Source organism: Sinocyclocheilus anshuiensis, unplaced genomic scaffold (assembly GCF_001515605.1).
Source record: "Sinocyclocheilus anshuiensis isolate Anshui unplaced genomic scaffold, SAMN03320099.WGS_v1.1 scaffold535, whole genome shotgun sequence".
NCBI lineage: Eukaryota > Metazoa > Chordata > Actinopteri > Cypriniformes > Cyprinidae > Sinocyclocheilus > Sinocyclocheilus anshuiensis.
In genome coordinates, this window is record NW_015551063.1 from 1478539 (window position 1) to 1504151 (window position 25613).

The 25613-nt window shown below is 36.8% G+C and overlaps 1 protein-coding gene and 1 long non-coding RNA gene across 2 annotated transcripts in view; one reads left to right on the top strand and one right to left on the bottom strand.

Moving 5' to 3' along the window:
- Nucleotides 1–25613, top strand: part of LOC107662017 (5-hydroxytryptamine receptor 4-like) — a 123934-nt gene that overhangs the window by 53522 nt on the left and 44799 nt on the right. Inside the window, exons 4-6 of the mRNA XM_016451868.1 lie at nt 3395–3595; nt 17964–18117; nt 24320–24876. Of these exons, the coding sequence (XP_016307354.1) occupies nt 3395–3595; nt 17964–18117; nt 24320–24876 (912 nt within the window). The remainder of the gene's footprint in view (nt 1–3394; nt 3596–17963; nt 18118–24319; nt 24877–25613) is intronic.
- Nucleotides 7128–23878, bottom strand: LOC107662018 (uncharacterized). Its single transcript, XR_001631164.1, has 3 exons — nt 23808–23878; nt 12920–12924; nt 7128–7137 (listed from the first exon to the last, which is right to left on the bottom strand). It is a non-coding gene; the product is annotated as an uncharacterized LOC107662018 (long non-coding RNA).

Below are 25613 nucleotides of genomic sequence, written 5' to 3' on the forward strand. Positions count from 1 at the left end.
AAGTAAAAAAAAAAAAAAAAAGAAACACAAAAAGTAACTATATACATCCAGGTTTAGAACATGTGTCCTAATTCAGTTCCATCCAGAATTACCTCAAATGACTTTATATATAAAAAACATATATAATGTTATAAAATATTTCGATTTCAAATAAATGTGGTTCTTTTAAAATTTCTATTTATCAACCCATCCTATCACAGCTTCCACAAAAATATTTCCAAAGCAGCAAATCAGCATATTAGAATCATTTCTGAAGGATCATGTGACAATGAAGACTGGAGTAATGATGCTGAAAATTCAGCTTTGCATCACAGGAATTTTAAGATATATTACAATAGAAAACTGTTACTTCACAGTCTTGCTGTTTTATTGTATTTGTGATCAAATAAAAGCAGCCATGGTGAGAGTAAGAGACTTCTTTCAAACGAATTAAAAATCTTACCAATCCCACACGTTCGTTCATTTCATTACTTTAAGGTTGCATGATGGCATTTAAGTTCACTCACATTATTTGCTTAAAATGATTAAGTAAACAAATTTAACTAAAAAATCATGTAACTGTTGCTTTCATGTTTTTTATCCAATGAACACAGTGAAGGAGAGGAGACAGCGTTTAGGGAGCTCTGTAAGTGCTGGCGGTTTCTGATGTCTCTCAAGCCTGGAAGCAGCGCTAGGCTTCTTGTCTCCTCAAACGTCATGCCACTCATCGCTTCATACATTCCTTCCTCTTTTTCACATACTATACTTCCCTCTGATTTATAAATTGCTTATCCTGTCTCATACCACCCAGATTCCTTCACTCAAGGGGCATGTTTCCACTCCACCACCTTTGTGATGCTTATCTGATAATAGAAGTCATGGGGAAAATAATCTACATTTCTCAAAGAGCGAGTCACACGCCAAACATTATGTCACGACGGTAATAAAAAATGTCTTTAAAGCAGGCTGCCCTCCATAGGGTCAACTGGAACATCTGGTGCCATTTTGCTTTAATGATGCATCCAAAAGGGATTTGTAAATACTGACACACTATCTGATGGTGTAATCGTCGGATGCTTGTTGCTTTTCATTCTTCAAATTGGCGTCAAATGTGCATGAAAGCCAATCAGTGCCCCCTCTGCATTCTTTCAGACATGTATATTGTTGACAGGCAGCTGGTATGCGGATTTTATGCCATGTTATGGTTAGGCGACAGAATGATTTGAGCCTATTAATGCTTCTCAGTGAGCTCTATATAGATCTGTGTGTGTCAAGAAGCTCGAGCGAGAGTTTTATTACCCATTAATAGGGTGCCCAGAGCTCTGGAGAGCCTCAAGGGGAGCGAACATTATGACAACCTATCAACATTGTACCACACACATAGCACATACACGTTCAGCAGATACCTTGTTACTGTTTTCTCCAAGTAACTGATTTGATAGTGAATATGAATTTCTGCTCATGAGGAAACACATCTTGTCTAGCTGCTGTGTTTACATCCATTATTAAATTTAAAGGGGTAGTTCATCCACAAATTGACAACTTTTATGATACTTCCATAGTGATTTTGTGCCCACTTTCCTAAATGCCTTTCCCTAAAACTTCCAAAAAGAGAAGAAACATTTGGGTCATTATATAATTTAGGGAACATTTCAAGACCATTGATGATAATTATATTTTTTCTATCCTTTTTCGTCAGAAATATCATGTGTTATCATTTAAGAGTATACATAATATAATCTCACACTTATATTTAATTGATGAGTCTTGAATTCAAATTAATAACTATTTTAATTAAAAAAAACAAATTACAATTAAATTTATAATTTATATCTATATTACATTTGAAACTGTATGTCTAAATACCTTAAAAATAGATTTAAGTTTAGATTTTAAATTTAATTTTCTTTCAAATAAGAAAATATTTCATTTTAGTCACTCTGTTCTGTCATGTTACTAATACTGACAAATAAAAAAATGGTTTATTACAAAACCATGTGACCAGCATCATGTGATGTAATTTTCTTCTGTGGCAGACATTTTGAACACATTATGCTAAGTGTCTTCTTCATTTTTTCTATATTTGATCTCCAGTGACCTACTGTCAAGTAGTATATTAATTGTCGAGGAGTAATTTTCTTATTTTAATTCAAATAAATATAAAAAAAAAAAGAGGTTAACCTGATCAAGAAAATAACATTTGGTTGGCCAGACAATGCCAACCACTGAAATTATGTCAAAATTGTGAAAATGTCAACTATGTTACCTGTCTGCCCATAGAGTTTTTCCGTAACATAGTTGACAAACTCGCTTAATGATTAAGCTTGGCAGATACAATACACTAATAAAATATATCAACTACGGGGTGTGCCATATTTATCATCTGCGGTAATAATTGTTATTTTATCGTAATTGTTATTTTAACTGTGCAAGCTGACGTTATCGAGTATGCCACTTAATTTGCAAAAAAGAAACAAAACACGTCTTGAGAGTCCAAAAGCATTCACTGCATGATTAGAATGCAGTTAAAATGCCCTATAATTCAAGTTATGAGCGCAAAAAATATCCCTGTATGGGCTTTTGTTTTGTATGGGCTTTTAGTTATTTTAGTAAATCAAGTTACTAAAATGAGAAACGTTGCCTCTGCAGTTTATATATATATATATATATATATATATATACATGAGATGTGATATAGTTTAGTAATATCACACAAGCAAGGGTGCTGTTTTCCCGAATATCAGCGTATGAGCGTGATTTTGAATGTGATATTGATTTTATACAGTAGGTCAACAAACAAGAATACTGAGTTAAATTTTTAAACACAATATTGTCTGTTTTTCTGTTTCACCAATGAAAAACGTTCCAATCAAAGCCGGAGCAGAACATTTGTGTGGCTCAGAGACACACTGCGGTGTTTCGTTCCTGAATGAATCTGATTTGGAACAAATTTGAGCCGATGATTCAATTATCCATTCGGAAAACAGTCCCTTGCTCATTTATAAATGAATCAGCTGTTTTGAACGGTTTGAATGAATGATTCAATGAATCACTTATTATAACAGGAATTTGCCGCCACCTACTGACGGTTTTAGTGCTACTTTTATTTATCCATGACAGGCCTAAACCAGCCAAGGTACCAGCACAAAAACACACTCTGCAAAATATTGTTTAATTACCATTATCGAAAAATCCCCAAAAATATCGAGACATCATTTTTTTGTCAATATTGCACGGCCCTAATATCAACTGAAACCAATAGTAGTGAGTTTCACAGTTTTATTGAGAAATCATACTGTATTGTTTTTACGCTTTTTTCCTCATGTGAAGTGTAAGTTATAGAATGACTGGTTTTTTTTTCAGCTGAATTCATAAAAAAGAAGAAATTAACGTATGCTTTTTGTTTGTCCCGCAGGAAAATCAAAACCAACTACTTCATCGTCTCGCTGGCGTTTGCTGACCTTCTGGTGTCAGTGCTGGTGATGCCGTTTGGTGCCATAGAACTGATCCATCAGAACTGGATCTACGGTGAGACCTTCTGCCTGGTCCGCACCTCTCTGGATGTGCTGCTGACCACCGCCTCCATCTTACACCTGTGCTGCATATCCCTCGACAGGTAAAAAACAAACGCCCATTTCATTTCAGGATTTTCATTGTGTATAAATCAAGTGCTATGAATTGAAATTCCATAAATGTATAGTCTTGACACATGACTGCAGTTGCTGTTGTCATGGCAGCCATTAATTGTTTCGCCACAGAGGACTAGCACTTGAGAGTTTAATTCTGTGGACTGTGTAGGGATGCTGTTTCCATGGCGATCTATGTGCGGCCACACAAAGTCCCTTGCCAAGTAAATCATCCACCAACACTGTGGTTATGAACCTAATAAACTCTTAGAGTCGAGCAACAGGCAAATGGTTAAAAATATGTGAAATATGACTGAGGAACATCTTGTTGTTGGACAGAGCGGGGTTTTCAGACTAGAGGAGCGCAAAGAGATGCTAATGGCTCCAGGGAACATTTGAGAGAGAGAAAAAACAAGTCTTTTTTTAGGCAATGGGTGTTCAAGAAACATTTCTCGTTATAATCAGTGTTGACAGTGCTGCTTAATAGTTTTGTGGAAATCGTCATTTATTTTTTATACTTTGATTAATAGAGAGTTTAAGAGAACAATTTATTTGACATACAAATCTTTTGTAAAATTATAATTTGTATTATTTTGTCAAATGTTTCTATATATATATATATATATATATATATATATATATAATACTTTTAACAGGTTTTAATAGTAAGAAATGAAAAAAGAGGAATACACCTGACATTACTCTCATAGTGCATAGTCAAACGATGCCAGCCTAATTGAAAGTAAATATTAAAAAATATGTTTAAATATTATAATAATTTACTACTTTAATTCGTTTTGGACTTTAGTACAGTGACATAATTTGTATATGATAAAGCTTTCAATAATTTTATTAAATTCATTAATAGTTTTCATTTAAACAATAAAACAATGAAAAATAAAATATTAAAAATATAACCGTTTTAAGTTTTAGAAGCAACAAAAATGTGTTTTTTTTTTTTAACAAATTGGGTTTTATACATGAAAATATATACCTTTATTTTAGGAAAGGTGTCCCCCACAGGGCATCAGCATATTTAATCATCCAAAACATATGAAAATCTCAGATGTAGCAGATGCTTTTATGCGAAGCAACTTACAGTAGTCCTATTAAAGAAAAAATCCCCTGGATCAGCCTGGAGTTAAGTGCTTTACTCAAGGGCACATTAGTGACAGTATGGATAAACAATTCGTATGTTCCGTTTTGCATATGTTTCTGATTTATAATGCATAAATGCTGTAGGTTTCATGAAAGATTGTTGCTCTTTGTGAAACATTAAGGTTGTTTGTTAAAGTGTCTATAATTTTGTTCGGCTTCTGTCCGCTTAGCTAGCATTTGATGCTTTTAAAGAATTACTGTAATAACCACAAGAGCAAACAACAAAAAAAATACAGGAACCCCAAGAGCAACCAATTTTGCCATATTTTTCTCAGTCTGAGCTTATCTTTCTTCTGCGTATAACTTTAATGGATAATTCGTCTAAACTCTGTGAATGGGCATTCAAATGTAATCCGTTTTATTCTGTGACATTCTATTTAGTTTCTGCCCTTGTTCCTGTCAGAAGCAAGCGCTCCATTGTGAATATTAAAAAGAAAAAATAAGAGGTACTCGACATGGTTTAGTATCTCAAGCATCTTGTGTGACACTGGCACATTGTAAAGCTACTCCATTTAGCTGTTCAGTAAAGCACTAAGCCTTAGTTTGCATGAACCAGCCTTTCAGCTCTGGCCCTTTACCCCAGAGTGATGCATTAGACCTCAGTGCTGACATTCAGGATGAGCTTTGAGTGCTCAGCTGCTTCCCTGGTTTACGTCATTTGGTCCCTGAAGTCACACAGGCCGCCTTCCAGTGCCTCGTTCGTTAAAGGGGGCCTGAGGGCTCATCGAGAGGAGGGGACTCATAATATTTGGTTTGCTCTTTCTTCGTTTGACGTGTACCTCTCTCTCTCTCTTTATTCTGGCCTACGTTTCCACTGACTTGAGAGTCGAATAATGTTGTAACTATCTAGTTGCTACATAGCCTGCCTACAAACAAACATACGATATTGCAGTCTATGCATGCCAATCTTTGCTTCTATTTCTTCTAGTAGTTTTCTTTATGCCATCATGAGCTGCTTTTGATGCAATGGCCATCATGTAAACATTTATTTAAAGGGAGAGTTCACCCAAAAATAAAAAAAAATCTGTCGTCATTTACACACACTTAAGTTGTTCCAAACCTGTATGAGTTTCTTTTATCTACTGGGCACAAAAGAAGATTTTGAAGTAACTGAACAGTTGATGGTAGCTATTGACTTGCAAAGTATGGAAAATAATATGGAAGTCAATGGCAATTAATTCGATGAGTTGCAGTAATGGAAAAACATATGGTAACATGACTTTACAGTGCATAGAGTTCCTTTTTGACCCAGTAAAGTAGAGTACAGCTCAAATATGTATGGACAATTTCAACTGACAACTGAATTTGAGTTGGCGTAGCTGTCCCCGTCTCTCTCTATTTTAAAGAGTTTCTCTAATACATTAAAGTAGTTTTTAATTTTTTCTTGTTGTTAACATTCAAAATAGTTTTTAAATATTATTGGATGTCACTTTTCCCACCAATCCTTGCACAAGTTAAGGTTACGCATGATGACGAAAGCACGTTAGTGCTAGCCCTCCCAGGAACTCATAGAGATTGCATTGCAGTGCTTGCAGTTCGAAAAAAATGATCTTTGCATGGAAGTCTATGAGAGCATTCGGAGCGATTCTCAGTCTGACAGAAATCGCCCAAAAAGGGGCGGTACTACACAAAACGCAACTCGACGCTGATTGGACTATTTAGAGGCAGAACAAACAGTCTAGAATAGTGAAAGCTAGCATAACACTGTGGTTGAATGTGAAAGAAAAAAAAAACCCTTTCGCGCTTTGGTGGTGCGTCGCCCAATCGCCCTAATGGAGAAACAACCCCTGCTTTTAAGTACAAGCACATTCAATACAATTTAGTGCACTTTAGACAGACAACTGGAGCCACCATATAATGCGACATGCAGAAACTTAGGGGCTTGTACATAGTCGACTTACAAGTAAGAGCTCATGAATGGAACACTTCCAGATTGGGCAAAAGAAGAAACTTAGCCGAAAGTCCAAGCTGCTCACTTCTAGGGCTGTGTTCGATACGACGATGTATCGTCACAGGCACTTGGCGATATGGATATCGATACAGCTGTTTCAGTATCGATATCACGGCACGTGCACAGCAGTTGGACCGCGCTTAATTTGAATACAAGAACAGCATTTAAAACGGAATTGAAAAGTGCAAGGTTTCTAAAAAAAACAATGAATAGATAGAGTATAATATATAGGCTACAACTAGGTTTAATCTGGCTGCAGTGGAACCTAACCGGGTTGCCTGATATAAAGAGATGTAATCCCCGAAACAGAGCTTCACACTTGCACAATACGGAATTATCTGATAAGTGTGTTACTTTTTTTGTCAACCTGACAACCATGTGTACACGCTCTCTCTCTCCGCTGTGGAAAAAAGCACTGGCTTTCTGAAAACACTGGTAAATTTGCAGTTTAGCGATCTCCACTTCAACAGCTATTCTATTCCCAGAAGTGTAATTCATCAAGTGTTCATTTACGAGAGAGAGACGTTGCATTTAAGAATTGCCTCCATTTTTCCTGTTTCTCTATTAACAGTGAAGCGGTGGCTTTAATTTCTTCAGAAACGATGTTACCAACTCTTTGTTGAGAAAGATATGGTAGCTCTTCAGCGGTAAAGCTCCTTTATGGATGAAATTGCAGGGCTGCGCTGAATAAGAGACTGAATCAGGGTTGCCAGGTTTTAACAACAAAACCCACCCAATTGCTACTCAAAACTAGCCCAATCGCATTTCGAGGGGGGTCCCCCGTTACAAATTGCATTCCGAGGGATAAAATACACATTTTTTGGTGGTGTTCCCCTGGTAAAATATGCATTTTAGAGGATAAATATCACGTTATTGGGGTCGCTTCAACCCGCGGACATGAAAAACAGCCCGCGGCAACAGTGTTAAAGTAACACGGAAAACCGTAGACTTGGCAACACTGGACTGAATGTGTGCGCGTGAGCTACAGTGAAGACAGCGCATTATTAGTTAAGAACACTTCTAATTTTTGTTTTTATTTTTTTTAAACGTAGAGAGTGTGTTAATTTGTGCAGTGCTAACCTACCAGCAATGCAAGGCGATTTTATTAATAGAATAGAATGAGTACATTACAATATATATTAGAATGAGTACATTATTATTTATGGGCTTAAAAACAAGATGCAAACAATCAGAATATTGTACCTGGTGGGGAGTGCCCAATGTTAACATGAAACCTATGCCATTACCTGTATTGTTATACTATGGTAGAGTTATGGAGGCAGTTCATAATGCAGAGGTCAACTGCCTGCTCTGCCAATAGTAATCAACGGCCCAATAGTTTAATTATGTTTGATAAACAGCTGTTTTACTCAATTCTGCTGAGGTGAAAATTAGTGCAGTCCCGTATCGGGATACGTATCGTATCGTGACTTTGTTGGCAATAAACAGCCCTACTCTCTTCCCTTTGTGAGCAGGGTTTGTCAATCTCCAAAAACACCATAAACACATCTAAGAAGTCCATATGACTTGTTCAATAATAAAGTCTATTAATGTTTATTTACAAAAAAGTGGCAGATGTTTGTACGTGATTGTTTGAGGGTTGTAAAAATAAAAAAATTGTAGGAAGAGATTGTTATGCTATCTCCATGTTTCTGTTCATCTTGTCTTTCCTGTTACTATTTATCGCATTCACGCTCCACTTGGCATCTACTCCTGTGCCGTTGTTGTGATGTTTTCCTGAGTATGAAGGAATTAAGAGGTTCCAGTCAACTTGGCTACAGGCGGCACTTATTACAATCTTGGATCTCGTGCAAGGGAAATGGCACCCTTTCCAGCTATTTCACAAGTCATTTGCCCTTCTGAGTTTTGACAATGAGGCTGGCCGAGTGTCCTTCCAGCGCTCACTTAGCACATATAGCAATAATAGCCATGTCATCTCAATTTAGACTGTGTGAAATGCGCTCCGCCTTGTTCTTAAAAGCTGTTTTCTGCCATGTAATTCTTCTTCGGCCTTCAGGTTAGTAGCAGTCTCTTCTCATTTCTCACACAAACCCCACGCGCCGAGCAGCATGTGTTTAGAGTCTGCGATACGGCATGAGTGTCTTCAGATGATCTGCAGTCTCAGTGTTGATTTAATGCTTAATTTAGTGCTCTCCATTATGCCTCCACTCATCTGACTCATTCCGGTTGAATACTAATTGTAGGTGCTGTGTTATTTGTGTGTCATGAGCCGCCACTTACATATAGTTTAGAAACTTCTGCAGTTCTTCTTGATAATTGCTGTGTGTATCAGCAGTTGAGAAATTCATTGTAGTCTTCTGGGTGACTTGGGAAACATACACGATAAGCAAGGTCATATATTTTATGGTGTTATAAACAGGTGCAGAGAATACAGCATGCACAAAGCTGTCCCAAAGGTTTTGCGCTTACATTGTGCTTACATCAGAGTAAGCCATGCAGAAAATGACACACATTGGAGTCATAGCACAAAAACACAATTTCAACCTGCCACAATAGCAAAAAACATTGTTCTCATTATCATTATCAAAGTTACCTGAGAAGTCAAACTGCAACTGATATTAAAAACTGCAAGACAGCAGCTGATATTAAAGAGATATTTCATCCAAAAATGGGAATATGTCTTCTTTTATTTATAAATAGATCTTCTGATGACAGTATTTTCATTTCTGGTTGAACTTTCTCTTCACAGAATGCATATGTTGTATGTCTTGTTACATTTGTAGGTTTTCAATTGCTTTTTCAATTCATTTTTCATTTGCAAGGATAATCCATGGCTGTGTGCATTAAATGATTGCACAATGTCAAGGGCGTAGGTTTGATTTTGGCATTGGTGGGGACATAATGGCAGACAGCAGGCATTTCATTGTTTGATCAAAATTATTGCTAGGGACAATTTAATAGTCACTGGATATTGGTAGGGACATGTCCCTAGCATCCCTGCGAAATTCTACGCCCTTGCACAATGAGTATCAATGTAAATGCACACTTAGAGATGGATTATCATGCTTATACCATGATCACTTGCCAGTATGGGCAAGTTAAAGCTGTCATTGATGTTTTCAGTGAACATTCTGACTGGACAGATAGTTATTTTATCAACAGACCATTAGATTTACAAGTTGGAAGTAAAATAAAGTAGTAATTTATTTGAATGAATAACAGGGTGCAGTGTCTCTCTACTAATACTGAAATTGCGAGTTTAGTTATTTCAAAAACAGTGGCATTACTACCTCGTTGCTGAGAAATATAATGCAGATTTTCAATAGCAAGGCTGCTTTATTGATAAAAGTTGTGTATTCAACAATTTCAATGCATACAATCCAGACAATCAAAATCAAGTGTAATCTATTTTGACGTGTGTATTTAGACATTTGTTAATGAATCCTGGTAATCAAACCTTTCTAAAATCTTGTCAGTAGTTAACATTGTAATTAATGTTAACCAATAGCTTAATATTGTAGCTATTTATGCACATTTGTAGGGTTTTGTCGGATCAATGTGTTAACCCCGTTGGCGTCCCTTGGCATCGATCTTGCTTGTTTTCGCCGATTGAAATCAATGTTGAATTGCCGTTTGTCGAGTTTTGGAATGTCTGAGAAGTGCCGTATAATCTGATGATGGTAGGCGTTGGTTTGCATCTGTCGGTGTGGTGTGAATTGGCCTTTAGGAATGCAGACTATATAAAATCTTACATATTAACAGCCCTAGTAATGTACTGCCAATTATGTTATGTAATAAAGGTTACAGCAATAAATGATTTTGATAGTTTTGACAATGAACCGTTACAATTGGGATGCGTCTTGAGGCTGAACTTGACCTTCAGCCCTCCTTATCCTGGTCCAAAAGCCTTCTTTAAAGTTTTTGCCAGCAATGTAATCCTCCACAATCGATTGCATTGAGGCCACTTGAATGAATACATGAATCAACCGATTCACAAGTCACAAAAAAATCTTGCTAAACGTGTAGTTTCACATTGAAATGTCAATATTACAGAATTAAAATGGGTTGCAAATGCAGTTTCATGTTGACTTTGCTAGGGCTACATTTGCAACAATTCGTAGTTGCAATGCCTTTTAAGTTATTTTTACTCAAAAACAACGCAAAAGATGTTTGAAAATAAGATTGATTTCAGTGTAAAAGTATGGTTCTGTAGTATTTAGTGTAGTATGTACTGACAACATTGCATTAAGCAGACAAAATCATCTGCAACTTCCAACACAGAGCCTGTGACCTGGCAAGAAAACGTTTGCAAGTTGTAAATTGATCTAGAAGCTTTTACTGTCACGACTATTTGCACACCTCAGCAGCATGGAAGAAAGAGACCCAGGTGGCACTACAGAAATGAAATGTGGAGTGCCGCACCTGATCAGTCTCCAGAGCAACAGGCAGCTGTCAGGAAGTCTTTCAGCGGCGGTTACGAAATGCCGTAGACTGCTGCACAGTGGGACTGCAGTGTTATTCCTCATTAAGCTGATGCATTCCTGTAAGATTTCAATTGAGGTCGTAATCATTTCAATACAAGTGCACCCTTTAGTGTGTGTCATTTTTATTGGCAAAACAGCATGACTGTGATACTTTCCCTTTGTATCCCAACTTCCATTTTTAATACGAAGAACTTTGCACTTTTCTGTCCTAAACTTTATATGACAACAATAAAGATTGTTTGTTTTCCAGACTTGTTTTACTGCCAGAAACATGTTCCCAGCAAGAATTCACTTTTTGAATCTGTATGGACGTCACATGGGCTTTATGTCTTTTGTTTATTATTGTTTGTTCATGTAATGCAGGGATTCCCAAACGTTTTTGTCAGCCTAACCCCTTAAAATAAAGTATTTACTAGAAATATCTCTGAGGAAGTTAATATTTCAAATAATTTAACAACACATTTGCATGTTTACAGTTCTCTGATGTCAGTTAATGGTCACTTTGACATACAGGTAAGCAAATAATATATATATATATATATTCTTTTTTTTTTTTTTTTTTTTTTTTGTTTGTCTCATGACTGATATTTGGTTTGTTTGTGAGAAATCATTTTTATTTTACATTAATGGTTTAATTATTAGCTTTTTATCAACTCACCAATGTAATGTTTAATGCATTTTATGATGTTGATTTAAAAAAGGAATATATTTTCTTTCTCTGTTTTTTATATCAATATGGTACAGTAAAAAAATAAAAATAAAGTAATCTAAAAGAATAAATTACTTTTCAGAGTACATTACCTAAATGAGTAACCTAGGTTAAGTTACTAGCTACAGTTTCCATCATGTAATCTGTAATCAGTAATGGACTACAATTTGTAAATAATCTACCAAGCTCTGTGTCAAGACTACTAGATCTCTCGAACTATTTTGACAGCTTATAGAAAGAGTATTATATTACAAACCACTTTATATAACCCACTAAAAATAGCCACACATCACTCAAACTCTACATTCATATTCCTGCATTCATGAATGAAGCTTGAAACTTGAAAGAGCCACAGAGAGCAGGAAACGGTCAGCAGAGGCATGAGCCTGTGAAAGCAGTGATGTAGGTGGCTCTCACTCGTGAGCTTATAGTCATTAGAAGTGTGTGTCTGCCTGTTCAGCCCAGACGTTTGCTTTTCATTTGGCTGGAGGTTAATTTCTCCACATCACACGCTTGTCCGATGCCAGCCAAGCTTGGAATTGGATTTTCACGCAGACTTTTAACGATGCTATTTCCCCCACGGCCCTGACCCCTTAGGGAAACCCGTTTGCATGACTAAACGTTCATACATGCTTCGGGAGTTGTGCAGAAACTCACTGCAGATTGCGGATTCTGATCACAGGTCTGATTTCATGTCTCTGATCAAATATAAAACCAGTGGGCAGCATATGGACAGTGCTTCAGTGCTTATTGAAATTCAGTGTGAGTTTTCAGAGGAAAGCCATGCGGTGGCCTGATGCGACTTGCTGCAATAGACAGATGATCGATAATTCATTCAAAGTCATTTTTTTATTGATGTACCTAAAATTTTGAACCCTATAATTTATTACATATAATCACATACAGTATTTGACCGGTTTGACATTACTAACATTTATATTTAAAGCTTAAGGCAAGATTTTTGGGCTGTTTGGCTTTTCATAATATGCTGTTTCAGACTAGTGGAATGAAGACATCCAAAATACACTTTTAAGTGTTTCTTTTATTGCACTTTATCTATTTGCGTCTGTAGGTTTTAATTGCAATACACATCTTTAAAGGCCGTTTTCTTAATGATTTTTTTACTTTTGCACTGAGCCAGAAATCTCCATTTTAGTTGTACTTACACGTACCAAACTTTACAGTTTTATTACTATCTACATTCTGAAGGATTTTGCAGAGATTTCAAATGTTTATTATTTGATTTTATACAACATTTTATTCTTAAAAACTTGGTGAAAATTTTTGGTTGTGAGTTTGTTTGCTGATAGTTGGGCAATTTTTCATTAACATTACTATTTGTTCTAATATTTTATTTGACTTCATTATTATCAATTTTTTTTCATATAGGGAATGCATATGATTTATCAGTGGGTATAAAAACAGATCCTTTTGTTTTAAGTGGCTAAATATTGTAATATAATTAATAATATCATTTTTGTGATTACTTAATTGTACATTTTTTTTGTAATTTGTGTTGTCTGATTAATTAAAAATGGGGACAATGTAGTGTTTTTTTCTGGCTATTGACTGTATTTATGGAGTGCTAAAAATAAATATCCAAAATCCCCTCTGTAAAAACTTTTGACTCTAAAAAAATCAGCAAATGAAACAAGAATTTTGAACCTGGCTTTATCCAGTGTTTAGATTTCTGTTCTGTAAATGTATGCAAATTATTGCATATTTAATTAGATAATGCATCATTTGCATATTTAAACAACATTTCTTGTAATACAACATTTGTTTGCAATTCTTAACATAATAAACTGGAGAAGTATGGTGAAATCTGTTAGTCTGTTAGTCTATTCACCTGGGGTGTCTTGTTGTATTTTTGTTGCATTTTATCACATTTTTGAATCTTACTGTGTAGTTGATGATTTATTTTATTAAAATAAAGGTTGTTCATCCCTCGCCTTGGACACCATGTGAGTCATGCCTCTACTGTTCATTGGAACTGTGATGTTGTCTCAAGCCTGCCTGCTTTTTTTCCACCGCGATTGCTTTCATCCCTTTAGATAGCGCTTACAGGTGCCACGGTGAGAAATCAATACGTTGGTTGAGCACGTACACAGAAGTGGCTCTGTGACATCCATCTTTGACAGGGCTGTAGTTGGCATAAGCACCAATAGAGCATGGCTGACAGTCAGCCCAAGAATCACAAGTCTTTCAGCCAGAATTTCTTCACAGCAGACTGGATGTAGGTGTGAAAGGCCGAGTGGTGGTAATTTGTTTATCACTCGCTAATATCAGCCGGAGACTGAAAATATAAGGGCCAAATCCCTGAGGACATCTTAGGCATGTGATGATTTTAATGAGCATCTTACATATTGTTCATTATGCACTAAAGCAGTTGCTGTAATTGTGTCACCTCATTTTAATTATGTTTCGTTTTATTAACACTGGCTAAAGTAAATGCAGCCAGAACAATGAGAGAACATTAAGCCCATTATGCGTATGCGTAGCCTTAGTTATGCTGTCCCAATTCAGCCGTTTAGAGAAATGGGAATACTATTGTGGGCCAAATTGATCCAATTCAAATCAGGCACTATGTAATTAAACAAAAAGAAGCTGCTGTGTACAGTACAACCTTCAAAGTCAGACGTCTTGGGTAAAGTTGCAGACCAATAAAAAACAAAGTGAACTGCACTACCGTTCAAAATTTTGGGGTTATTTATTTATTTTATTTGCGTTCTCATGCAGCCCGTCTGCTGTTTTTGTTTCGTTAACGTTTTATGTAGTAAAGTTTCACAAAGCTAAAGTCAGATCATTCTATTTTTGCTTCAAATTTCAAAATTATACAATCTAATTTCAAACGAAAACTGCTTATGTTGCATGTATGCAGCATCTTTGTTTGGATCATGATTCAAATGCAGTGATTGCCTCTAGTTTTAAATAGAAAGAGCACAGGCACTTAGTTTGTTCATTATTTTCTTTGTATTATTTATTTAGTTAATTTGGCATTTGACATATTTCAGTTTCACAAACGAAAAGCATTTTGTCTGAGAAGTAATAGAAGGGCACCTTTTCATTTATAATTTGTCTTGAATTTCTTTTCTTTTTCTTAATTGTTTTAAAAAAAAGAAAACCGTATTGTGAAACAAGTATCGTAAACCATTTCGCATCATGAGTTGAGAGAATCGTTACATCCCTAAAAGTGACAGTAAAGACATTTATGATGTTACAAAAGATTTAAAATTCAATTAAATGCTGTTCGTATAAATGTTCTATTCATTAACATATCCTGAAAGAAATTTTCATGGTTTCTACAAAAATACTAAGCAGCTGTTTTCAATGATATTAATAATCGGAAATGTTTCTGAAGGATCATATGACACTGAAGACTGGAATAATGATGCTGAAAATTCAGCTTTGATCACAGGAATACATTTCATTTTAAATATATATTACAACAGAAAACAGTCATTTTAAATCGTAATATTATTTCACAATATTACTGTTGTTACTATATTTTTGATTAAATAAATTTTGCATTGGTGAACATAAGAGACTTCTTTCAAAAAACATAAAAAACATCTTTCCGACCCCAAACATTTCAACAGTAAAAAACCACAAAGCCTTAAAACTTAATTTACTGACCCAACTCTAAAAAATGACTAGATGTGCACTTCGGAAAGAGTCCAGTGCTGGATTGCAGCGGAGAGTCGTCTGACGCAAGCTGGGAATGGTTTAAGACTGTGAGTAATGCTTGCTCAGTGCTTCAGACCCGCTAACAAATACTTCCTCTCACTGCTGCAAATCTCCTAAGCCCTGACCTTTCCAAATTTGTTACAGAAGAATGATATGTGAGTCCCATTCAAACTCCCCCATATAAAGAGTCAATAAATTGCATCAGGATGTTATTTGGGGGCCTAACATAGGCATTTTAGTGGAGTTATGTTGTCAATTAGACACAACAGATGACTCAGAACACCTGTTGTGCTTCCAGCTAGGTGAAATGTGTCATTTTTGCACCACCAAATGGAATGATAAAAACAGGTTTTCAGAATCTGGACAAGCATTGATGCCTTCAAGCCCAATATAATCCAAACTCTGACCTGTAGGGGCAGAGGCCATATTGACACATGGGGGTAGCGCATGTTATAGCTCTAAACATGCTGTGGTGAACACTTGGTTGGGTTAGCAGACTCCATGGCCGGAGGCATGCATGTAAACAGGAACCTCGACACACACAGACTGAAGCTTTTACACATCTGGGTCAAAGAGAGAGAGAAAAAAAGAGAGACCTGTCCCGTTCAGTCGAAGGGATTGTAAGTGAAGTCTGTCCTCTGTGGTTTTTCCTCAACCCTTGCTATCACTCTTTGAGATAACAGACCTCTCCAAACATGCATCCTTGACAGCCACAAGGCACAAAATATCCATCTGAGGCTCATCTCACGACATGCTGTAGATGGTAAAGTGTGAGGCTTAGAAGGTGATGGGAAGTGAAGGGTGAAAAGTTGTGTAAGGGGTAAAGACCTTTCAGGGATTGGTCCTTTAATCTTCAATTCTTCAACAAGTCAGGGATTGTTTCTATCAAACAAAAATAGTTGAACTTTTGAGCTTTAGTAGTTGAGAACAATTTATAGCAGTAGCCAGGTGTTTCCTTGAAGGCTTTTTTTTTGTGCAGTGACACTTTTTTATGCACTTTTATGACACTTTTGTGAGTCACCAAGTTATATCTTAGTGCAGGTCAAGGATTACTTCACCTTTTAAATCTTTGTTTTTCCTCTCTCTCAAACTGAGAGTAGACTGTGTTAACTGAGTGCCATTCATTTAACAGTCAAGAGTTTTCTTTTTTCCTTACCCTGTGGTTTTCTACTTAGTCAGCCTTTAGTATTGCTTGGGAAAAAATGGTAATAGAGCTTTGTGAATAATTTTTATATAATAATAATAATAAATGTTTCTTGAGCAGCAAATCAGCATATTAGAATGATTTCTGAAGGATCATGTGACTGAAGACTGGCGTAAGGATGCTGAAAATACAGCTTTGATCACAGAAATAAATCATATTTTACAATGTATTCACCTAGAAGACAGTTATTTTAAATTGTAATAATATTTCACAGTGTCATTGTTTATACTGTATTTTTGATCAAATAAATGCAGCCTTAGTAAGGGGAAGAGACTTATTTCAAAAGCACTAAAAAACCTTACCGACCCCAACTGTTGAATGGTAGTTGATCTATAAATACTGATACTGATTTCATTTTTCAGTCAAGTTCACATACTTGTTTCTCTGGCTACAGCTACAAGGCTACAGCCAGTTTGAAATGTGCGTTCCGTGTCAGAATGTCTGTTTTTGTTTTGGTCTATGTGACTCCGCCCACTGCCAGTTTACCCAATAGTATTTCAACACCCCGGGTTGCCAGTTGGAGGACAGCGCATTGCAGCCATGGAGGCCAGCAAACAAACTGGGTCAGAGATCACAGATTCCACCCGACATAAAAAGCCTCAGCATCCGTCTAAAAAGCTCTCTGACCAGAGGAATATTAAAAAATGGATAAAACAACTCATCAACTTCCACTTTTAGGCTCGTCACCTTCCATTGTCAGTTACGCTCATTCCTGTTGCGTGTCCTCAATCTGGCAACCTGCGTGAGTGTCGAGTCTCGAGCCCAACTCTCTCCAATATTTTGAATTTGGACTGCAGTACCCATTTCAACTGCTAGCTGTCAACATTACATACTTCACCTTTAATGTCAGCAGTGTCATTTAACCAGCAACCTTGAGCTGATTAGAACAGCAGATCAGAAAGTTCTAACAGCTTGACAGAATATGAGTCTTCCAGATGCTTGATAGGTTGACATTTTGTCAGTCAGGGCCACTGGCAGGTCATCATCCTTCAGGTTTTTCAAGGTTGTTGTCATCCACATGCATACTGAAAATGCATTTTCCAAGAAAATATATACCTGTGGTTGCATATTAATATTTTAGCAACATTTATATGCAATTAACTATATTTCTGTACAATTATTTCATCTTAATCATTTTTTATGTACTATATGGCTGGACAAATGAAGAATATTCAACATGCTGTTTCTTTACCTTTCCTTCCAGGTACTATGCCATCTGTTGCCAGCCGCTGGTCTACGGGAATAAGATGACACCGCTGAGAGTGGCTCTAATGATCGGAGGATGCTGGATAATCCCAACCGTTATTTCCTTCCTACCCATAATGCAAGGCTGGAATAGTATTGGAATAAATGATTTGGTGAGTCACATCCATCAGATGGTCGACTGTTTGTGCTGATAAGGCGTGTGAAGGCAGTTTGACTTTGATTCATGTAATGATGATGTTTCTTATATTCTCTCTCACCTTGCAATCAGGGCAAGCGTAGATTATTAAAATGCTCTATAAAAAGTGCGGAGAGTGAGGGAAACTTGTGATGCATGTAAAGTCTTTTCAGGCATTTCACCATCTTCTCCGCTTTCTAGACATTTTACAAAAGGCAATTATGCATCCATGCATAGAAGCCAAGCCATTGTCTATATTTCTAGGAAAGCAATTGCAGTATGTAGAGACTCTCATAAAGACCAGCTTTGAGGGGTTGGTTGACTGAGGAGAAAATTAAATGCCACAGTCTCAGGTAGGGAACTTAATCCAATACTTACCAGTAAACAAACAAAAATGGCCCTGGGTGAAGACTGATGTGACACCATTTCTGTTTTACTCTGCTGTTTTCTGTCTCTGGTAGCTGACCAGATGTACTGTTTCTAATACAGGCTCTCCCAAATGGGGTTTTGTGAGTTGATGAAAAGCTAATAATTAAATTGAGTGCAAAGTTAAAATAAATAAATGCGGCTACACAATTAATTGAAATTAAACTGAAATCGTGATATAGCTTAGTGCAATTTTCAGCATCTCAATACAGCCTGGTTCACAGTAAACGCTGCTTCTCACAAAATATTTAACACGCGTTTTGGGAACACAATGTCTGCTAGGTTCACTTTATTTTAACGTTTGCACCATTTTCAACAAGTTTCAAGTTTACAGCATTTCACCAGTATTCCACTAAAATTACAACTCGGAAATTTAAAAATGTGAAAGTTACGTATAAGACATAAATAATAGTATCAAGTTCAAGTTCAAGTTCAAGTCTGCTTTATTGTCTTTTCTTCCACATGTACAGCACATACACACAGAGAATTGAAATTGCGTTACTCTCAGACCCTTGGTGCATACAGATAACACTAACAGTAGAACATAAATACAGATAGATACAGATTAAATATAAAATACAACTATACAAATATACAAATAAGGTAAAATTTAAAAAAATATATAAAGCAGCACAAGGCACATGGCAGATAGAGTGCAAACCAGTGAAGTAAACAACAGTGCAGATATAATGATTGTAGTGCAAAAGAGCTTTGCACTACAATATTGTATTGTATCACTAGTATTGTAGTGATACAATACTAGTATTGTAACGTAGTATTGTAACGATGTAGTAAATCACTAGTATTGTAACTTGCAGTGTAAAATAATGTAATTATTAGGCCTATCATTATTAAATACAATTTTTTTATTTTACAAGGCAATTGTGATTTACAACAATATATTTATATCTTCATTTTAAAAATTTGAATTAAAACATAATAATAACAGTAATAATAATATGCCCTATGTTATATAATTTTAAAATATAAACATCAAAATAAAACACCTACTAAAAACAATAATTTTTTTTAATATCTTTTTAATTAGAATCTCAGGCTGTACTTCAAGTAAATATTTACATCTAAGGGGTTCAATTTGCAAAAAAGCTTGAGAACCCCTGAGCTGATTTATCTAAGAAATAATTGAGACTTGAAGTGGTTTTCTCTGCTCAAGTTTGTAACTTCCTTCAAACTTAAATAATATAAAGGAATGAATTAGCATTCTATTTAAAGTAAATAGTTGGCAAGAAGAATTAGCATTCTATTCAAAGTAAATAGTTGGCATTCTGCCGTCTGGAGTCTTTTGCATTGGTTCACAGGCATTACATTAATGACTACCTATACTTCACATTTTCACAGATGTGAATGAGTCAAGCTTCCCGTTCCGCCAAAAGCTCTTCTCAAAGGAACTAATTAGCGGTTTGATATTGAATATCAATGATAGCGTGGGCCAAAGTCCAGCTTATTTTTTTAAAAATCCTTATACTGATGTGAAATATGTTTGCAGTTCATGAGTTTTTTTATTATTGATAGTGTTGCTGTTGGGTTTCGAGCTTGGAGGGCTCAGCGTTATGATTTGAGAGTGTTGGGAGGAGCAGACAGGAGAGAGATGCAGATGAACAGTAATTAATAGCTCTCATCATGATACTTCCCTCTGTGGATCAAATCAGTACTAGCCTGTTTGTAAACAGTATATATCTCTGTGTGTTTAATTTATGATTCTCACTTCTCTAGATCAGATTGAAAAAAAAACATCTCATCAAGCTCTCTTCACTTACAGTGACTAGTTATTAATTGTGGGGTTAACCACTATTTTTCTACTGTATTTCACTAATTATACATTAATGAAATGCAATAACATTTGTAACTGGATCATGGTTTCATAGGATAACAGTCTGAAATGATTCTCTGTGGTTTTTAATTGACTTATCCAGCTAAAAAGTACAAAATATGTGAAGTATGCTATGCTCTTTATATATAGATGTTTATATTTAAGATGTTCAAGTTTGGGGTCAGTAGAATTGTTGTGTTTCTCTCATGCTCACCAAGGCTGCATTTATTTGATGAAAAATACAGTAAAAAACATAATACTGCGAAATATTACTATTTTCTATTGTAATATATTTTAAAACATAATTTATTGCTGTGGTGCAAAGCTGAATTTTCAGCATCATTACTCCAGTCTTCAGTGTCACATGATCCTTCAGAAATCATTCTAATATGCAGATTTGCTGCTCAATAAACATTTCTGATTATTATCAATGTTGAAAACAGTTGTGCTGCTAAATATTTTAGTGGGAACTATGATGCTTTTTTCTTCTTTGATGAATATAAAGATCAAAATAGCAGCATTTATTTGAAATAATATTTTGTGACATTATAAATGTATTTTCTGACACTTTTGGCATCAATTTAATGCATGCTTGCTGAATAAAAAATCATACTGACCCCAAACGTTTGCTGAATCAAAGCTGCTGCTTTTAAACAGCACTGTCTTTATGGTCTGTACTGTACAGTATGGATTACCTGAAGAGCTGTATGCTGGAGAAAGACAGACTGCAAATGAGTCAAGACACTTAATGTCTTTAATGTCTTTACTGCCACTTTTTCCTCTGTCTCAGTAATTTTCCTCAGACAAACTGTCAGCATCGAAGAGAGACTGACGTCACTGTCTGTTCACACTATATAGATTTAATGAGTTGAATGTGCATGTCACTCCCAAAGGTCAAAGGTCATCACTCATGATGGTTTGAATGTGTCATCAAACCCTGAATGACTTTTCAAAATCGTTCCACACTAGAGGACGTCATGCATCAAAGGCTGAATTTAATTCTAGAGGAGTGTAATTAATTTACTAGTTACAAATTTAACGCACTTAATATAGTGCCGTACGTCACAGGATTTGAATGTCAAGCATGTTTTATTAATATGAAGTGGTGAGAGTCTCTAAATAGTGTATTTTAGGAGCAAAATATTTACAGACTCATGCCCTCTAGCCGAGGTCTCTTCCACATCTGAAGGTGCTTGTGTTTGACCAGATGAAGTATTGTGAGTAGTCACCTCTGCTCTCACATGACTGTTCCCTGAAGCCAAAGACACGTGGGGTTGAATATTAATGAACAGACACAGGGGGAGAAGCTGCTGAGCACTGAAAACTAGTGAAAGAACATCCTACACTTTTAAAAATGAACGCTCTGGGGAAGTCGTGGCCTAATGGTTAGAGAGTCGGACTCATAACCCAAAGGTTGTGGGTTCGAGTCTCGTACCGGCAGGGATTGTAGGTGGGGGGAGTGAATGTACAGCACTCTCTCCCACCTTCAATACCACGACTGAGATGCCCCTGAGCAAGGCACCGAACCCCCAACTGCTCCCCGGGCGCCGCAGCATAAAATGGCTGCCCACTGCTCCGGGTGTGTGTTCACGGTTTGTGTGTGTTCACTGCTGTGTGTGTGCACTTTGGATGGGTAAATGCAGAGCACTAATTCCGAGTATGGGTCACCATACTTGGCCACATGTCACGTCACTTTATTGGAGTCTGTGATAAAACCTTAAACATTTCATATCACAAAAGGTTCTGTATTGTGGAAACAAATTCTTAAGATTTTTTTTTTTAAGTCAAGTCACCTTTATTTATGTAACTCTTTATACAATACAGAAACACTTTATTTTGAGTCCATTTCAGACATTGTACTAACTATAAGTAACTTACATAACTACATGTCAACTAGCAGTCATTAGAGTATTAGTAGACTGCTTAATATCTGTTAACACTTTCCTTTGTTGGTCCATCAACAGATATTCTACTGAGTATAAGTAACTTTGCAAGTACATGTCAACTTATTCTAAACCTAACCCTAACAGTCTAATACGTTAATGGGTTAGTTAACATGTAGTTACTTATAGCAAAGTTACTTATAGTTAGTATAGAATGTCTAAAGTCCTGAGAAGAGATGATGCCAACCCCTCAGAGGACCTCAGATAATGCCAACCCTGAAACAACATACAGAACTACCACATTTTGCTATAAGTTTGATTGCATCATATAATAATTGCTGTTAATAGTGTTCATCGTCTGTTTTATTACGTCTTAAATTGATTTTTCCGTACATTTCTGCCGTATGTACATGAACTGACAGTCACCACTGATAAGCTACCACTAAATATTGTAGAAACTTAATTTGCTGTAAAGTTGCTTTGCAATGATTTGTATCGTGAAAAGCGCTGTACAAATAAACTTGACTTGACTTGACTTAAAGTGGACTATCAGAATAAAGTTTAATACAGATTGTTTCAAAGCAGCTTCAGTAAACTGGAAAAAATTTAAACTTCTTCAAATACGAGACAAATTTAACTTAAGACAATGTCATGATTAATTTCAAGTCAAAATGTTCTTCACATGAACTGTTCACTGAAAGGTGATTTGGAGAACCAAAAATGGTGTTTCTACATTCTTAAAAATAAAGTTTATTTATTGGCATCTATGGTTCTAGGGCTGCCCCCTAATAGTCAACTAAACATTGGTTGACGAGAAGAGGCTTAGTCAACTAAAATGTTACTAGTCAGTTAGTCGCAGAAAAAAAACTGTTTGTGATGGGCAGATTGTTAACGGCTGGTCCTTGAGGTAATTACAGTATATCAGGCATGAAATCTAAACATTCGCCCAAATATGTCTCGACTTCAAATATGGATCATTTGTAATTGAAACATGTAAGTAGTAGCAACTTTACATGGCCGCTCGCTGTGATGTTAACCTAGAAAAGTGTTTATGTGGCGTGTGGAAGCTATTAGAGCGCTACTTCATGGCATGGCGGCGCCGGCACGATCACTGCACATTTTTCCTGATAACAGTGGAAACAAAAAAACATCATTTTTGCTCATACAGATAAGTGTAAGACATCATTCAAAACTGTACTTTTATTTGTGTACACTCACAATATGGACAAAAAACAAATAGGAGGCGCTTTCTGCCGTCTCTGTCTCTGTGAAATGAAGTGCGTCACAACAATTAACCGAAACTCAGCATATCGGCTACTTGCCTCACAGTTTTGAGAAATCTATCTATAGAAAGCGTGACATTTCTGCTTTTAAACAAACCAATTCCAATCAAAAACAAATACACTTTGATTATGTAATCCATATGAAAGGTGCATTTCTCTCTGAAGGCGTCTCACTGTACTTGCGGAGATGATGAGTCGGCATCGTTAACTTCATCTCTGTAGCCGACACTGACTCAGAAAACACTAGTTTATTAATAAATCATTTAAATATCTCCTTGCTATTTTTCCGACACATTCATAGTCATTACTTTTGCCAGTGTTTTGCAGAAAGCTTTATGCGTGCACTTGAGCGTGGAATAGGCTACATATTAAAAGCCCCCAGTATATATTTAAGTAAATAAATTAATATAAACATGCGATTAGTCGACTAATGGCTTAAATGGACGACTATTAGTCGACTAGAAAAATCTTCAGTCGAGGCAGCCCTATGTGGATCCATTAAGAACCTTTAACATCCTTGGAATCTTTCCATTACGCAAAGGGTTCTTTATAGTAGATAAAGGTTCTTAAGATTTTAAAACCTTTTAAAGAAACAAGAAAAAAAAAAGGTTATTTTTAAGTACCGATCAAAAAAACAAAAATGGTTCTTCTACTGCATTGCTGTGAAAAGCCTCTTTTGGAATCTTTATTTTTAAGAGTGTACATTCTTTAGTGTGTGTGTGTAATCTGAATGTGTCAACATCCCTCTCTTGACAGATAGAGAAGCGGAAGTTCTCTGGCAACTCCACGGTGTGTGTGTTTATGGTGAACAAGCCATATGCGCTGACCTGCTCGGTCGTGGCCTTCTACGTACCGCTGATCCTGATGGTGCTGGCGTACCAGCGCATCTACGTCACGGCGCGGGCACACGCTCGACAGATCAGCATGCTGCAGCGGGCCGGAGAAGCAGGGAACGCGGACAGCGCGGACCACCAACGCAACCACCGCATGCGCACCGAGACCAAGGCGGCCAAGACTCTGTGCATCATTATGGGCTGCTTCTGCCTGTGCTGGGCCCCTTTCTTCATCACGAATGTGGTGGACCCCTTCATAGACTACAGTGTTCCTGAGCAGCTGTGGGCGGCCTGCCTCTGGCTGGGCTACATCAACTCCATGCTCAACCCCATCCTTTACGCCTTCCTCAACAAGTCCTTTCGCCGTGCCTTCCTCATCATCCTCTGCTGCGGACACAAGCGCTACCGCCGACCTTCCATCCTGGGCCCTGGAGCGACCTGCACGGCCACGCAGATCAACGGCTCGACACACGTCCTGAAGTAAGTGAGAGAAGCATTACATTTACCACCTTCTCTCTTTTCTAGTGTGGTTAAGATGAAACGAGGATAGATTATGGCAAGGAACAGTAACGTTACCATCCAGTGTTAATCTCATCATCAAAATCAACCCAGACTCATTGAAAATATGTGCTTGTGGCAACGTTTCTGCAACACGATATTACGTACCTTATTGCGTGTTTTGCGGCAGTTTCAAAGTGAAATGTCCAGTGAGTGGCGCTAAAACACGCATTTAATACGTGACCATGGCTATGGTTTTATTACGTTTGTAGGGGCACGTATTGCGGTGTTTTTATTGCTTTGGTTCAGGCACGTATTGTGGCGGTTCATAATTCAAATGTCCAGGAAGTGTCGCTAAAAGGTTACTGCTCTCTTGTGTTGGAAAATAACATACCCCCTTAATCAAACCCAACCCTATACCTACCCGATAGCGCTAACAAAAGCAAAAGTGATATAAAAACGCAGTCGCTGATGCAACTGGGCTTACTTATACGCAGGTTTGAGCCGTTTTGTCAAACCTTAGTTTCACAGGATTCGTACTGGAGCACTTCCCCTAACAAATGCAACGCCATATCGCGTGAGCTACCGAGCAAACCTACCATGTTAGAAAACCCATACATGTGAAGCTTTATATGTGATGCTAATGAAGAAGTATTAGTTCCTCTTCAGGAACTCGAGCTGCGTCGGAAACGCTAGGGGAACGCCTTCTGTGACCACGC